At 37.2% G+C, this 16,068-nt stretch overlaps 1 protein-coding gene and 1 long non-coding RNA gene across 7 annotated transcripts in view; one reads left to right on the plus strand and one right to left on the minus strand.

The window, feature by feature from the left end:
* The window catches only part of LOC146384159 (uncharacterized), a 34,538-nt gene that overhangs the window by 16,026 nt on the left and 2,444 nt on the right, over window positions 1–16,068 (plus strand). The gene's annotated exons all lie outside the window — the stretch shown is intronic.
* Window positions 2,115–15,381, minus strand: il6st (interleukin 6 cytokine family signal transduce). 6 transcript variants are annotated; one of them, XM_084936022.1, is made up of 16 exons: window positions 15,282–15,381; window positions 14,686–14,760; window positions 11,425–11,721; window positions 10,461–10,608; window positions 9,820–9,980; window positions 9,522–9,673; window positions 8,841–9,003; window positions 8,432–8,511; window positions 7,194–7,452; window positions 6,521–6,688; window positions 5,830–5,931; window positions 5,353–5,499; window positions 5,108–5,248; window positions 4,783–4,879; window positions 4,361–4,442; window positions 2,115–3,405 (listed from the first exon to the last, which is right to left on the minus strand). In XM_084936022.1, the coding sequence occupies exons 2-16, from the start codon at window positions 14,747–14,749 to the stop codon at window positions 2,791–2,793; spliced, it is 2,676 nt and encodes an 891-aa protein (XP_084792148.1). In that variant the 5' UTR covers window positions 14,750–14,760; window positions 15,282–15,381; the 3' UTR covers window positions 2,115–2,790. The 6 variants fall into 6 exon arrangements, with proteins under 6 accessions (XP_084792148.1, XP_084792146.1, XP_084792147.1 ...); XM_084936020.1 differs by having other exon boundaries at window positions 11,425–11,724; window positions 15,282–15,380; XM_084936021.1 differs by having other exon boundaries at window positions 15,165–15,327.

Below are 16,068 nucleotides of genomic sequence, written 5' to 3' on the forward strand. Positions count from 1 at the left end.
ATAATAAAGGCCTCACTGTGTCGTGAACTTAGGAGTAGATTGTAGGAGACCCCTCCCCCACTTGAACTGTGAAAGTAAAACAGAGAGGAGTTAATGCTGAGTGGAAATTCCCCAGAGAATGTTTGGGTGGGGGTCTCAACATTTGTAACTGGATAACTGTGGTCTGGAAGGGAGATGGGTTTTATGACCTAGGGAGTCACCTACACCCACAGTGTTTTAACTATCATGCACACACATCCACACGCACACTCACTCATGTGCACACACATACACACAGGTATGCGTACACAGTCACACACGAGCACTCACATAGACACGTGGGAACGCGCACATGTAGGCATTCATGTGCTCGTGCACATAAACACAGACAGAGTTTGCAGCACACCGTGGGGGGTTTTATGATAGGGTCGCCCCTACAAAACTGTGTTTCACAGACAAAGGAGTGAAGATTTGCAGAGGGACACACCGGCCTCGTCTTCCCTTCTAGAAGTGCATGCTTAAATGAAGATGAATAAAGATGAATAAAGGTTTTGTGAAATGACTACTGAGTTCCGGTGCCGTCTCTGGAAGTTTCGATGAATAAAAGAACCGGGGTGAAACTGATTTTGTAACAGTGTCTTTTGGCAAATCCAGGCAGGTTGTCATGAACCTTTTAAATACATATACCCAGAGATGGGTAGTAACGCGTTACTGTAATCTGATTACTTTTTTCAAGTAACGAGTAAAGTAAGGGATTACTATTGCAAAAACGGTAATTAGATTACCGTTAGTTTCCCGTAGGAACGCTGCGTTACTGCGTTACTAAAACCGTGATTTTTTTGCAAGAATGTCTCATGACAGTGACGTAAGCGAGTGCGAAGTTCCTGACAACAGCTGTGCGCAGATTAACAATGGATAATATATGGAGTGCAGGAGAGAGTATGAGCATGGAGCGTTTAAAGCGTGGAAGTACTGACCTTACTTTGAGTTTGATTCCATAAAAAGTGACAAAAACATTAGCGTCCGTTGTGCGTGGGAAGAAAACTTATTTTTACAGCGAAAAAAAACCCCTAAACAAGCACCGAGTGCGCAACGGCGTAATGGGAAATTCAGAGAAACTCGCGGATTCTTCAACTGACTGCTGCGGCACACCTGCACCAGAGCACACCTCCGCCTACCCCACTCCTGCTTTACAGGTGAAAATAGAGCAACAGAACCGCTAGTCTTCGATTTTATTTATTTTCTGCTGTGTTTTACTTGCATCTATTTGAAAGACTGAGTGTAAACACAAAAAATATTTTATTTTATGTGCTGGAATGTGCAGAAAATAGGTTTAAATGTTAAACTAATTTCTTCAAGTCAGAGAATGTTGCATATGATTAAATTTTTGCTTGATGCATAAAGTTAAAAGATTAAAACTGATAAAACAAGTTTAAAAAAAAGAGACTTTGCCATTTGATTACATTTTGTATGATGGATTATACAGAAAAAGTAGAATTGGGCTGAAAGACCTATCGCTTTATCACCTATTCAGGTTGTAAATCGTGTTTTTTAAAAAGTAACTAAGTAACTAATTACTTTTGAAAATAAGTAATCAGTAAAGTAACTGGATTGCTTTTTTGGGGAAGTAATCAGTAATTAGTTACTGATTACTTTTTTCAAGTAACTTGACCAACACTGCATATACCATATATTACCATATACACCTGATTATTGGAGTGCTGCAGAAATAGTTAATGAAAGGTTCTCCTCGCTCCACAGAGCAACGCTGAAATTCTGTCAGAGTGCCCATTAGGTTTTTAGTCACCTCCCTGACTAAGGTCCTTCTAGGATGATCACTCATATTAGGAAGTGTCCTGGTGTCCACAAACTTGTGTCACTGGGACTTCCAACATTTATAAAATGTAGATATAAATGTAAAGTTAGATTACTGGCTCCACTATATGCTGTCAATGTTCTACTTCCAGTGCAGCAGGAGGGAAGTAGTCAGCAAGAAACTCTGGAAGAGAGAATCCAGTTTCCCTCATCTCAGAATGTACCCCATAAGCAAGCAATTAGGCATCTCCCAGGTCACTTACATGTGACTCAAAGCAGTTCATTAGAATGTCTAGCAAAAATAAAAAAACGAAGCTTACTGACTTCCCTTCATGTTTTATTGTCAAGCTTTAGCATGGTGTCATTTGAAAAAGAAATACAATCAGCAGTGATTGATCAGAGCTGAAGCAACGCTGTTTATGACCACACTGTATTCCAAATTGTTTTAACATTGTGATACAACAAATTAAGATATAATGCTTGCTTTGACACAGCCTGAGGTGAGAAAACACATCTTCCAACAACATCTGGAATTAACATTAGGAAAACTGAAAAACAACAGTTTCAACATTTTAAGAGCTTCATGGTGCCTTTAATAAATGCAATAAAAACATTTACATTCAGCTATAAACTGTCACTTAAAAATTAAAATTCAAGTGAGATTAAGGACGTTAGGCTGCACTGAGCAGTCTGGCATGCCATTAGCAGTTTACGTTAGTATAAAATTGTATTTCGTCATTATGTTGAAGATGTTGTTTTATTTACAAAGAACTGGCTATGTAATTTTTCCTTGTGAGAGTAAAGCGCGCAAACGACAACCGCAAGCTCTAATTCACATTACTCTTTACAGTGTAATATAATGGGACTATTTACATTTGATTAAGTGCAAAAGATATACTGGGATTTGTTCAATGCTTTAAATAAACACCCAGGACTAACAAAGGCACAAGACCACATATGTAGGTGATGCATGTATCAGACGAGCCATCTGAGTTCTTACTGTGGCCTGTAGCCACCCAGCTGAGGCATGTAGCTGGAGACCGGTGCTGGTATCCAGTCATCAGATTGGCAATCTGCAGGTGCTGTGTGTTCAGTGTCTTCTTCCAGGGGACAGAAGTCCAGCACCTCTTGCTGCTCCATCTCCAACGGGTTGAAGTCATTACTGTCGGTGGCATTTTCATTCCCTGCATTGTGAGTAAAGCAGGGCTGTCTCAGGAAACACTGTCTGCTGCCCTCCTGCACCATGGTGTCATGGTTCTCTTCACAGTCCAGCAGTGGCTGTGTGGACTCAGACCGTGAAAAAATGGACTGCTGGGGCAGAGAGCTTGGGTTCTGGCCCTTGTAACCACTGGAGGCGACTACAGAGGAGTACTGAATAGTGCTGGCCGTGGTGTCAGCCATATCACCACCCTCATCACTGTCAGACACACTCTGTCGAGGTGAGGACATGCAGGAGGAGCCACCGATTCCACTGCTGTGCTCCTCAGACAGATACTTGTCCTTTTTCAGAGGCAGACTTGCCTTGTCCTCCTCAAATACACACTTTGCGTCACAAACATCCACATTAAGCACACTGATGCCAGATAGACAGTTCTCTCTTGGTGCCTCTGCCTGTAGAAAAAGAAAGCAAAAGAGAAATGCATCTGACTAAATACGAAACGGGACTGAAAACTCACAGTATTAAGCTATCTACAGATAAAGACATATTAGTCAGTTTTAAAGCCTAATTTTGCCGTGCCACTGTAACTCAGTGCTTCAGCAGGCATCCACATGCCACTTGGCCAAAGTACAGCCCAGGTTCGAGTTCAAACCGTGGCCCTTTGCTGCAAGTCTTTCCCCTCCCTCACCACTTTCTTCTCTATCTGCACTGCTCCACTATCCAATAGAGGCAAAAATGTTTCAATTTAAAAAAAAAAAGCTTGTTAGTTTGACACCTCTGTGCTTCCTCTCCTATGAAAGGGATTTGTAAATTAGGACACAATATTAATAGGGTAATTCTTTTAGACACTGGACCTCTCTGAAAGCTGTACATGCAATGCTTTCAGCTGACGTTTTATGCATGACACAAAACATGGAAGACAGTTCTTCACTCAGTACTCTGACCTTGTTGTATGAGGCAAGTGTCATTAGCTAACAGAAATGTCTATGCAGTGATGACAAACAGAGTTGAGAATGAGCAATCTGCTTTATGCAAGCAATCATTTGTGCTATGTCCTGGTGGTTTAATATTTTTTTTATTACCATTATTCTGGTCATGCTGACACACTAATGCAGGGGTGTCAAACTCAAATACACAGTGGGCCAAAATTCAAAACTGGAACAAAGTCGCGGGCTAACGTTAATATTTATTGAAAGATATTTATTCCTCCAGATATAAGAATGAATCTTTTCTTATGGACTCAAACACGTTTTGCTGAAAAACTGAATATGGAACAAACAAAGCTTAATACTAAACAATATATATATTAGCTGTATAATACCAGTAGGCCAGCTCTAATAGTAATTTGGTATTGCTTCGCCAAATTTGGCCCGCGGGCCAGAGTTTGACACCTATGCACTAACTTACTTTCAAAGGATAATCTGGAGACCAGTTTCCAATGGTGCTATCTCCGGGATTTGGAATCTGAGGCCAAAAGTTGTCCTTGATCCTGTAGAAAAGAAAAAAACAAAACATACTTATATAGAAAAATACAATAACTCCAAAAATATTGAAATCACAGTTTCAGTGGAGTTATTATGATGAATATTGTGTATGAAGTAATGAATGTTTACAATTTTTAAGATTGGTATGCTCAAAATAAACTAGTATTATGTGCCTCATCCAATGACTAAAGTGCTGTACACCCAAAGGCACGTTAAAATGCCTGCAGTGTTGGAAAAGGTAAGATGCAACAAAGAGTAAATGGAAACCCTAGATGTACGTGTTCAGTTTACAGCCATTCACTGAGAGGCGGTAAACATCCCAAGAGATATTTAAGGGTAACTTACACATCTTTTTTGCAGAAACAGAGCAGCATGGTCATGAGAACAACAAACAGAAACCCAAGGCTCACTCCTACCACAATGCCTTCAATTTCTCCTGGTGCTGTGAGGTGAAAAAGATATATAGATAAGACAAAGGGTTAACAGCAATTCAAAAACCAATGGTAAAAATATAAAGTTCAATTAGCCTCTCATCCAAGACGCTCCAGTAGCCTTCTTTTCAATCTCTCAAGATTACAACACCTCGATTGACTGAGACCCTACACAGACACTTTGGAAAAGGTAAAACTGACTTTGTGACATTTCTCAACTAGTTGGATCATGTACTGACCATATTTCAGAGTAGTGAACGAGTGGTTAGAGCCATTGACTGAGCCTCTGATAGTTGAAGCCTTTATCCAAATGTCATACTTTGTGTTGCATGATAATGATGTCAAAGTGTATGAGGTGGTGTTAGCCTGCACAGTTATGCCTGCAAGAAAGAACAACAGAAATCAAAGGTTAGCCTGGCAATTGAGTGTTTTCATTTTAAAAAGCTAACCTAACAGTTCAGCACAACATGGAACCAGTAGATACCACGAGTTTCAGTCCCACTTCGATAGTATATTGTGTAGTTTGTGATGAAGCCGCGTCGTTTTATCAGAGGAATCTCATCCCACTCCAGCTTGGCTGTGTAACATCCTGGGTCACCACTCAGGTTGACAGTAGGGCCTTGTGATGGAACTGTACAAAAAAATAAAAATAACAACAAACTGACTTTAAGAACATCTCTGTGGAAATAACTGATAGATAATATATAACTTGTCAAATGATTAATATAAAAATTTTGCATAGAATCATCAAACATTTGATGATTCTATGCAATGCATAGAATCATCAAATGCATTCTATACAATCTCGTTAAAATGACATTATAACGGTTATGGCATTAACATCAATTTTACGAGATTAACGCTGTTAACGAGATTAACAGCACTATTCAAATTATAACATCCACAACAATTCAAAATACAATGGTTTACTATTGATTAATTGACAAGTATGATCTCTTACCTCCTTGTTCAAAATAGGCTTGTTCATGGACTGGCTTCCCAACCAGTGTGCCATATATAGGGTACAATGATATTCTGTATTGAACAAATTGCTCATGGTCCCCTAGATTTGACATCAAGGTTAAAAAAGGGGGAAAAAGCACTCTTTAATTAATAGCAATCTTATACAACATGCAGTTAGAGTAAAGCAACAGAAGCTATTAGTATTAGCAGCCATAGTAAAAGTTAACTTAAAGGTTTTGCTTTAAGATCCGCTGCAGTGTATGCAAAATATATTAATTCCTTGTTACAAGAGAATACTTTCTTGCTTTAACAAGTTTGTATTAAAGTCACTATGACATATTTATCATTTGTGTTGCTTACCAATAAGAAACTTGACTCTTTATAACGCCACATCATTATCATTAAACAATGAAATCAGAGACTACCTTTTTGACTCCACCTTTTTATCACTTTTTAAAAAGATCTACCTAAAGTGCCTTCTGCACAGTACAGTCAGTCTCCTCTTTATGACAGCTCAAACTAAACAACAGCTTCTTATAGCCATGACACGAGAGAGATTTTATGATGGGTGCCATATGCCTTTAAACAACTAAATGAACATTCTCCAAACGTGGTTATTCCATATTTCTTCAAGAGGGTTGTACAACAACTTTTTGTTTCCTAAACCCTCAGAAAAAAAGAAAAAATACCTTTAATTGCAGTGTAGTTTCTTTTTCCATTTTCCCTCTGCCAGTTTCTCTCACCATCACTGATCCATTCCACCACATACTCGGACACTGTTCTGTTAGGGGGTTTCCATGAAAGAAACAGCTGACCGTTATGGGACTGTACCTCCGTTTTTTCCACTGCGGGAGGTTCTGTAACAGACACACACACACACATGAAATAACAAATATAACCATAACCCAATTTGTCATACATTGGGTCTTGATTTGGACCAGACTTAGTGAATAAACTACATTTAGTAAATTATAAAACCCATCTGACCTCAAGTTAAAACCTACTAAGAACTTTGTGTTAAAGTTCTTAAATTATCTACTATGTGTATACTAGGCATATAATCATACATTACTCACACCACTATACTGATTCTGTTAACTGCAGTTTTATACCTGGGGCTTCGCAAACAGCTGAGAGTTAAAAATTATGATCATAAACCACATGGCATCCTGGTTCATGGTTGCTGCTGGGTCCCTTTGGATACCATCGTACGTCTCTGTTACTGTTACTTATTAATCAAGAACATTCTAATTTGTGTGTGTGATTTTATGCCAAAAATATTATCTGGACTGCTTTAGATTATATGTCACAGTTGTGTCTAAATGTCACACCTGTAAATTCAAGGTCAACATGGACACTTACCCCGTGTTTTGCGGGAAATGATCAACTTTGCCTGAGGAGATGCCCCCACAGAATTTATGGCTGTGACATACACGGTCACAGACTCCTCATCATCCAAGGGAATCGTTTTTAGTTGAGTGATCTGTTTTTTACTTGAGCTGCCATCTGTCAGACTTCTGTTCACTGGAATAATCTCCCAAGTTCCATTCCTGATACTATCCTTTTGTTTCTCAATCGTTATGTTAAATCTTCTTATCCTCCCATTGGAAAACTCGGGATCCTGGATGAGCAAAGTTGCAGACAGTATGCAGACAGTTCTCATTATTACACAAAAACAACCAACATGACTGCTAAGATAAATGCTAAAAAAAAACCCAAAATGCCAGTGTGTCTATGAAACAAAATTATTTATGTTATTTATCACACTGAACAGTGTGTTCAATAGAGCTCGACAGATAAATCTGTGGGGCCAATATATTGGCTGATATTAGCTACTTGCCAAAATGTTGGTATAGCCATTTATAACAAATATCAAATTATGCCTTAAAAACTAAACAAGAGATGAGAGAAACACCCTTTATCTATGTTAACACTGTTGATGTTACAATATGTAACTTGCCTGTTAGTAGCATATATTTGAAAAGCAAACATATGCAATTACAACAACTAGCTGATTGGTGCAAAGTGCAAATCTACAACTTGGTGTGACAATAAAATAAGATGATTTTTAAACTGGATTGTTATATTATCCGAATAAGGCTATACATAAAAATTAAGGAAATCTTTAGTGTGTCTGAAAGAAAAGAACAAATATTATTAAATGACCTCTCGTATTCCAATTTTTAAATCTGTTATTCAAACCATTGACTATATCCAGGACTATATCGCAATCTGTCCAACTCATTCATTCTATTCTGTTAAAATTTTATTGATCTAGCCATTCATCAAACTGCTTGCTATAATGAATAAAATATTTTAACTATAATTAACTATAATGAAGACTATGAAAATAGTCTATGACAGTCTGTTCAGTCTGTGGTGAGTTAGGGTTGGCAGCAATAGTTCCTTTTGTTTGTTTTTTTAACTGGTTCAGTTCAGTTAAAAATTTATCTAAATGTTTTGGTCTATCTGTAGAATGTCTATCAGTTATGTTAAACCTTTCATTTCAAATAAATTCTAATGCTTTGTGCTTATGACAACAGGAGTATTGTTAGATAAAACTGTTTTTAAATGTTAAATTGAATGTGATGGAAATTTACCTTACAAATGAACTCAATTTGTCGTTTATTTAGGCCTTCCTCCGACGTGATTATCCATACATCTGGTTTACTTTTTGGTACTAGGTAAAAGAAAAAGAACAGAATATTAAATCTTTTAGTTTATCAAAAGGACAAAAGGACACGTAAACACATGGGTGGACAATGTATGCAGTTTCACAGGTTCAGTAAATCTTCTCACTGCCAGAGGTTTTTATTTTCAATCTTTATGCTTTTGGATACAAAAAGCTCTTGAGGACTTCAGAGTCTGAATAGTTTATTCATCATGTATAACATAGTATTAAGTGAACAATTTATTAATCATAACTGTGCTAATTGTCTGTAGCAAAATATTCCATTTGATGAAATGCTTTTACTGAAACTAGTCCGAACTGGAATTCATAATACTCACAATCCTCTGGTGTTCTCTCGGTAACGTTGCTACTCCAGTCACTCCAGTAACCACAGTGCTTGTTATTATATTTGCACCGTACCTGAGTGACATAAACTGTGTCTGGTTGCAGGTTCTGGAGTCTAAAGGACTCTATATACCTCGAAGTGTCTGCCAGAGGTACCTAAAAACATAAACCATATGTCACTTAAAAATAAAACAAGAGATAATATGTACCAGTCTGAGAAGAATCACATTTAAAATATTAAGACTCTAAGATTTCAGCAAATACAGGACCCTCTTGCTTTGAGGCAACAGTACTAAGCACAGAGCCACTGTGTTACCATTTGAGCACATTGAGCAAGTGCTACAAAGATAAAATGGTGTACACACTGTACAGGGACACTGTAGAAGGTTGTATAGAACACAAAAAAACATATTACTGTGATAAAGTAAACCTTCATTCTCAATCACTCTCAAGAGCTTTGTGGAGAACAGATTCAACATGTCATGAAACTAAATCAGATTTTCTTAAAATTGTCAGTAATACAATTTCTGCAGATTTGTTCATTAATACATAACACAACACTGGAATCTTAACTGATTTACAGGTTTACACAATAGTTTGAATCTTTTAGAAATATGGTAATATTGTCTTTTACAATGGCAATTTTTGATGGAAGGGTATACAAACATACTTACATAAAACCACTTTTGAGATCCCAATGGGCAGAATCTAATTTCATATATCGTTTCCAGATAAGTTTTATCAATAGAAGAAGTCCAGTTCATCACAAGGGAGGTGGGAAAAACTGCCTCTGAAATGACTTCGACGGATGGAGGCTTTGTTTTTACTGTGACACACACACGCACACACACACACACACACACAAAGAATTCAAGACAATCAACATCACTTAATCTGAATATACGTTTTAGACTACTGGCTCAGAACATGCAAATATGTTAAACATAATAATCAAATGTACTATTTACTTACCAAAGCAATTAGCAAGCTTTATCAGATGTTCAGACTCTTCTTTTCCAAGTTCATTTTGTGCAACCACCCAAATCTCCAGTTCCATATGATGAGGAAAGAGATTCAGATCCACTGTGGTATTGTTTACTGGCCCTAATATTGATGCAGTATAAATTTTATCACTAAAAAAAGAAATAGAAGACAATTTACTTGACAGTAAAACCTACACAAAGCTAGACAACTGGTATTCATTACTAGTTTAAAAAGTCACATTACATTTAGGTGGCATAATGGTGCAAAGATTTGCACAATCAGGGTATGCATGGTCTCTTTGCCCCTGCATGGGTTCTCTCGAGGTACTCTAGTTTCCTCCCACAGTCCAAACACATGCATGTTAGATTAAGTGGTCAGGATAAATTACCCCCTATGTGTCAAGGTGACCATGTTTCGTGTGTTCATATTTGAATGTGGCCGTGTGGCTATACAACTTGACACTGACAGACATTACATGTTTAAATTGTCCATACCAGGAACATAAAAATGTAATACAACACTACTGTGATGAGATGGCTTTAACATACAGCTTGACTTAGTTTCACCATAATGAATGAAAAACAGAATTGTAAACAAAAAAAGTAATGATTCATGAAGCATGTACTCACCCTGTTTGTCTAATAAAAAGTGTATAATTTGTAGGGACAGCTTCCGTTTGATGTCCTACTGCTTCCCACTGACATTTGATGTTTGATGAGATAATTTTGCTCTCCTGAACTGCTATACAGGACAGATTCTTTGGCTTCTCCGGGCGATCTGATATTTAAACAAAACAAAAACTAAACTCACAAAGTTTATCTCTGCATGCCACAAAATTACAATTTTCAGTGCATTTTTTCTGTATCATTATCAGGTGGTTTATATATATATTAAATTTAAATTCAGCTTACAAATGAGGACAAAATAATTACCCCTTTATGAAATTCTAAGTTTTTATCAAAGTTTTGCTGTGTGCTTTTTAACAGAGAAAGGGATTTTCAACATAGTATTTCTTAACAGACTAGTTTTATTTAGAAAACAGCACTAAGTATTTATATTAGCCCACAATAAGAGAAGTGTTTCACCCCCCAAAAAATACTGGCAACGGCCAGTGGTACCCTTCAGCCTCCAGATACATCTATGGTATCAACGTTTCTCCCATTTTAAACACTACAGCCAGATGAACATTTTTGGCATTTCCTTGCCTGTATGATTCAACATACATCAAGACAACACTACAGGCTGTTTTCTCCAAAAAATTATACACAATTGACTAATAGCATCAGGGTTAATCATTTTAACCCTGGTATTAGTTTGTCTTAACTAATTTTGTTTCTGTGTGCAAAGTAAAATAATATAGATATCCAAAATAAAACCAAGATATTTGGAAAAGCTGTGTTTCACAGCAATTGGAAAATACTTGAAAATTAAATTTTCATAGGGGGGCTAATAATTCTGTCATCATATACTATTGCTTGGAAACACAGAAAGGAAAACAAACTACTGTTATCACAACCGATCGAAAAAAAGAGTTATAGCTGCATTTGGGTAAAAACAGCAATAGATTTTCAAGTTATGACAATAAGAACTTACAGCCTTTCCTCAGCCAAATCCCATGAGTAAATTTGCCCCTGTTTAGGACAACATAGTGTGACTCTGTCTTGCAGCTGCAAAATAACCATTCAGACTTTTCACTTCTGATGGTGACAGTGACATTAAGTGCTGAACTGTTGATCTTGATGTAATGTTCTTTGGGTATCATTTCAGAAAACTTCCAGTAGAGATCATCTGCTGTGACTTCAGTTGTGTTGATGATCACGCACGTAGCTGTGACGTTAGACCCAATCTGAACCACTGGAGACTGTGGGGCTATCACCAAATGATAGTCGTCTTCTGAAGGTCAAAACAAAAAACCAAACACACACAAAAAAAAGTAAACCCACATGCAGAGTAAAACTCAGAAAAATATAGCTGATGAGCACTGTGCTTGTGTCAGCAACAAGATTATTGATACATTTCTGTGAGTCTGAGCCATCAAATTACCCACAGTTCCTGTCACAGTCTAAGCAATACAACCACAATAGGAACATCTGCTGCTAAGTGTGATGAGACGTGACCACATTCCTCTTTTTAATGCAACATTAAACTCCGCCTGTCACGGCAACATGGACACACATGGTGTCCATGGTTATACCAAGTCAGAAAAATAATCATCTTTTACACTAGTTACAGTACAGCACAATGTCTTTACAGTCATTTCAGTCATTACATAATTAACATTGCAGTTACAATTTCCCAACTTTTGGGATATATAAGGTTGAGGTGGAGGTGGGCATAGCTAAAATGTTGTGCTCATCATGCTGGCTTGTAACTAGCTTCCCTGAAACAGAGAAAGCTGGAGGGATTCTGATGGCCCCCAAACATCTGTACATATGAAGTACAAAATTATTTAACCTTTACCATTAATGCTTATTTTTTTGCGCATCATTCGCGCTTACGTTTGAAATCATCAAACAAACTGTATTTTAAACAAAGAAAACCCAGGTAAATATAAAATTGATTTTGTAAATTATTTGAATTATAAAGGAAATAAAGATATCAAAGCCAACATGGCCCTATGTGAAAAGGTAATTGCCTACGAACCTAATAGCTACCTGTGCCACCATTGGGAGCAACAACTTCAATATAATGTTTGCAATATCTCAGTTCTTGATAAATTATGAATTAACTGTGATTAATCATATGTTTCAGAAAGCTGAGTTTAATTTCGGTGGTCACACCCAGATCGATAAAAACCAACAAAAATAGAACTTGTTTGACAGAGCGAGGTAGGCTAAAAGATCTAAAAAAAATCAAAAATGTCAGAAATCAGGAAGGGGGCATATACATTCTCAGAGAATTGTAATTCTTTAGGTAGTGAAGCTAGTCTTCCCTAATCATTTGGGAAGCATTAGCTGCCAAATCTGCTGCCAATTTACAAAGACAATAGGAAGAGCTTTAACCATCACTTCATTTCAAAGGTAGAGGTGGAGTAAGAAACCATCAATTTTCTTCTGTAAAGAATAACATACAGAAACTGAGCAGAAAAACAATGATATGACAGACAAAATTGACACCAACAAACACAACAGACACAAGGCTGGAAAAAACTACAGACAAAAAAGAAACATCTCTTTTGAGGTGTCATCACAGACAGCCATGTGTCTGTAGTAGGTAGCAAACTATCATTAATTTATTCATGCAAAAATAAATAAACAAATAAACCGACTGATCAAGATTTTTTTTACTAATTAATTTTAGGTCCTGTTAGGTCTCACACTGCTCTTCTGTCTCTCTCTCCTTTCCATATGCTGCTCCCCATCTTACCTCAGCTTGTCTGTTTCAATATCAACTGCATGTGCTTTTTCTCACTTGTCCTTACTAACCATATGTAATAAAAAAAATTAGTAAAACTGTATATATATGTTGTATTTTCAACTTTAACTTTTTAATTAGAATTCTCTGTCCAGAGGCCTGCTCTTTTTTTCTTTAAATCACCTCAATTCTTCAATTTTGAAAAGTACAGTTTATCTCAGCCTTCACAAAAAAAGCCTGCAGAGGTAAAGTTAAAACAAAACACTTCATTTGCATTTTGAACTGGTACACAATGTCAATGACAAAACACTGTTTCCACTCTCACATTAGTTGGATAGAACCAGTTTTGTCTGGATGACTAATTAGATAATTCATTCAAATAAAGCCAGTGTTACATGTAGCACAACCGCTCAGAACTGATTCTGAGTCTATTTTTTGTATGATTTGGCTTGCCTCAGCCTTTCTGTCCTGTTTCCCTTCCTTAAATGTGGCTTATTGACTGAAACCATTACTGATGAGGTTTCAGCAAATAGTAGATTGATCACCTGATCAGGTCTTTGCTGGATTTTGTTTCATCTATTTTTAAGGAAATAATTTTCAAACACTCTTCAATTACTGTAGATAGTGTTTTAGGACTGTCACTTCTTTTGTCCTCCACTGTCCACCAACCTGGCAACTTAAAATAGGCTCTTTGCTAAGTTGTCGGTTATGTGTAGACAACACTAAGTTAGGTGCCTTTTTATGTTTGAATGATTTAGTGTTCAGGGTCTTAACAAAGAAAAAAAACAACCTTCTTATGATAATGGCCAGGAACAAAGACTGGACTGAAAATGAAAGTGAAATGAGTGGGGGGGAAAGCAGCCAGTGCTTAGGGACAACTGTGAAAGACCATCAGAAAGCCAGGGGAACTAATGCTTAAAGATATGTCAATAAAAATGAGTACAAAATCTGGTTCTCTAGAACCACAATATAAAGAAATAAGCAATGAATCAAGATTATTCGCTCTATCACCACCACAAAACACACACGCTAAGACACAAGGAATCAGATGAGAAAGCTCTATTTTGTGCATCATCTTTGCAGCACTAAAGAAAGGCTTTTATTAGGCAACAACTGCATCACCTCTAAAATAACCCTTTGGTCCACATCTCACATGAAGCTGTATCGCCGTTTTCCCTTTGACAGATAATAATTCTCAAATATGTAATCAGCAATGTTTACTAGTACTTGTATTTATTACTGAGCTGATATCAATTCAGCCAGTATCTTTTACTCACAATTGATTGAATTACCTTACCTTCAACGTGGTAAAATATGCTTAAAAAACTTTCAGAAAGTGTGTTATTATACCCACACTGGGGCAGCAGGAAATATGACATTAAAAATGTTGTCAAAAACAATCTACATTCTGAGTGTCCATTTTGATTCATTCTTGCGTGTATACTAAAAGATAACACTCCCCAGTGACTAAAGATGAATTGTACTGTTGATGATACTGACCAGCAGCGTGAACAGAAGCCAGCCAAGCTAAAACCCACAGATGGAGCACAGCCGCAGAGACCATGATGACAACGACTATATAGAAAGACAAAAATAAATAAATAACACCAGTTAGGAAAGAATTGTATCTGTTCTGTTTCAAACACACAACTTCGCAGCTTGTTTTAGCATCATCGTATCGTACAGCGTTGAGTTAATTAAACTGAATAATAATTTACTGAGCTTTTCATACGTTTAGTAATAACTGTAATACCACAGTAATAACAGTAATAACTGTGATACTAATAATGTGGCAAAGACACTTAAATTTAGGATTTCATTACGATGCTACGAAACAGCAGCTAGCGTCGATGCTAAAAATTTTGTAGGAACCCATGTCCACGGCAGTCACGTCGCATTAGCCAACGAACTCACATTGTCATTCCTGCTAATTGTAGTGTTTCCACAAAAACAATCAAAAGAAAGCGGTCATAACTTACGTAAAAGTTATCCGTTACTGTCCTTGTACAATGCTGGTTAGCCGCGTAGTATATCTATGTACACCCAGCAATTGTCTAGACAACTTAAACAATTTTTAGATACCATTTCTCGCTCACCGTGCGTCTGGTTCTTGGTATAAGACCACCCACTTCCCGTCAAAGGCAAGCCTGTGTCGCAATAGGTTACGTAGCGGCGCTACTCATTAGCCGATCTCACAACGTCGTGATGGCCCTAAACCATTTCTGCTGAGCGTCTGCCATATTGACGAAACGTTTTGATATCTGGGGAAGTGCACTCGTGACTAAATACTGTTTGCTGATTTTACAGACAAACTGTCAATTAAACAACTTTGACGAATCGGAGACTTTTTGCTGTGTGTGTTTGGTTGGCCTTGCGCTCTTATTTCCCGTATGTCTCCGCCTTTCGCCTTCAGAACAAGAATACACAACATCAGGAATCCCTTGGCACTGACTTTAGCTACATGACAAAGCAGCATGATATTCCTGATCCGTTGGAAATTGGAATTAGTCACTCTTTGTTAGACCCTTGTCAAACAACAGGCTTTACATATTGTGCAAGGCATTGATGAGAAGTGTGGGAATGGCACATTAACATGCCTACGGGACAGTTTCTAAAAGAAAGTACACTAATGTAAATAAAAGCAGAAGCTTATAATCATATGTTAAGAGCCTCCTTCTGCTTGCTGCAGAATCATTTACATTTACTTTTAATATTATATGTGCAAATGATACAGTTTTATATGTAGTAAGAAGTTTTCATAGATTTTATCGATAGTTTTAATAAATGAATATTTAGACGATAACTATAGACGAAGCTTTCAGGATATAAAAAAGGATACAAGTCTCTGCTTGCCTTTCTACAAAATCGCTGCAGGGCACTGAA

The sequence above is a fragment of the Perissodus microlepis genome, chromosome 7 (assembly GCF_051167445.1).
Source record: "Perissodus microlepis isolate ML-2025 ecotype Zambia chromosome 7, ASM5116744v1, whole genome shotgun sequence".
Classification (NCBI taxonomy): domain Eukaryota; kingdom Metazoa; phylum Chordata; class Actinopteri; order Cichliformes; family Cichlidae; genus Perissodus; species Perissodus microlepis.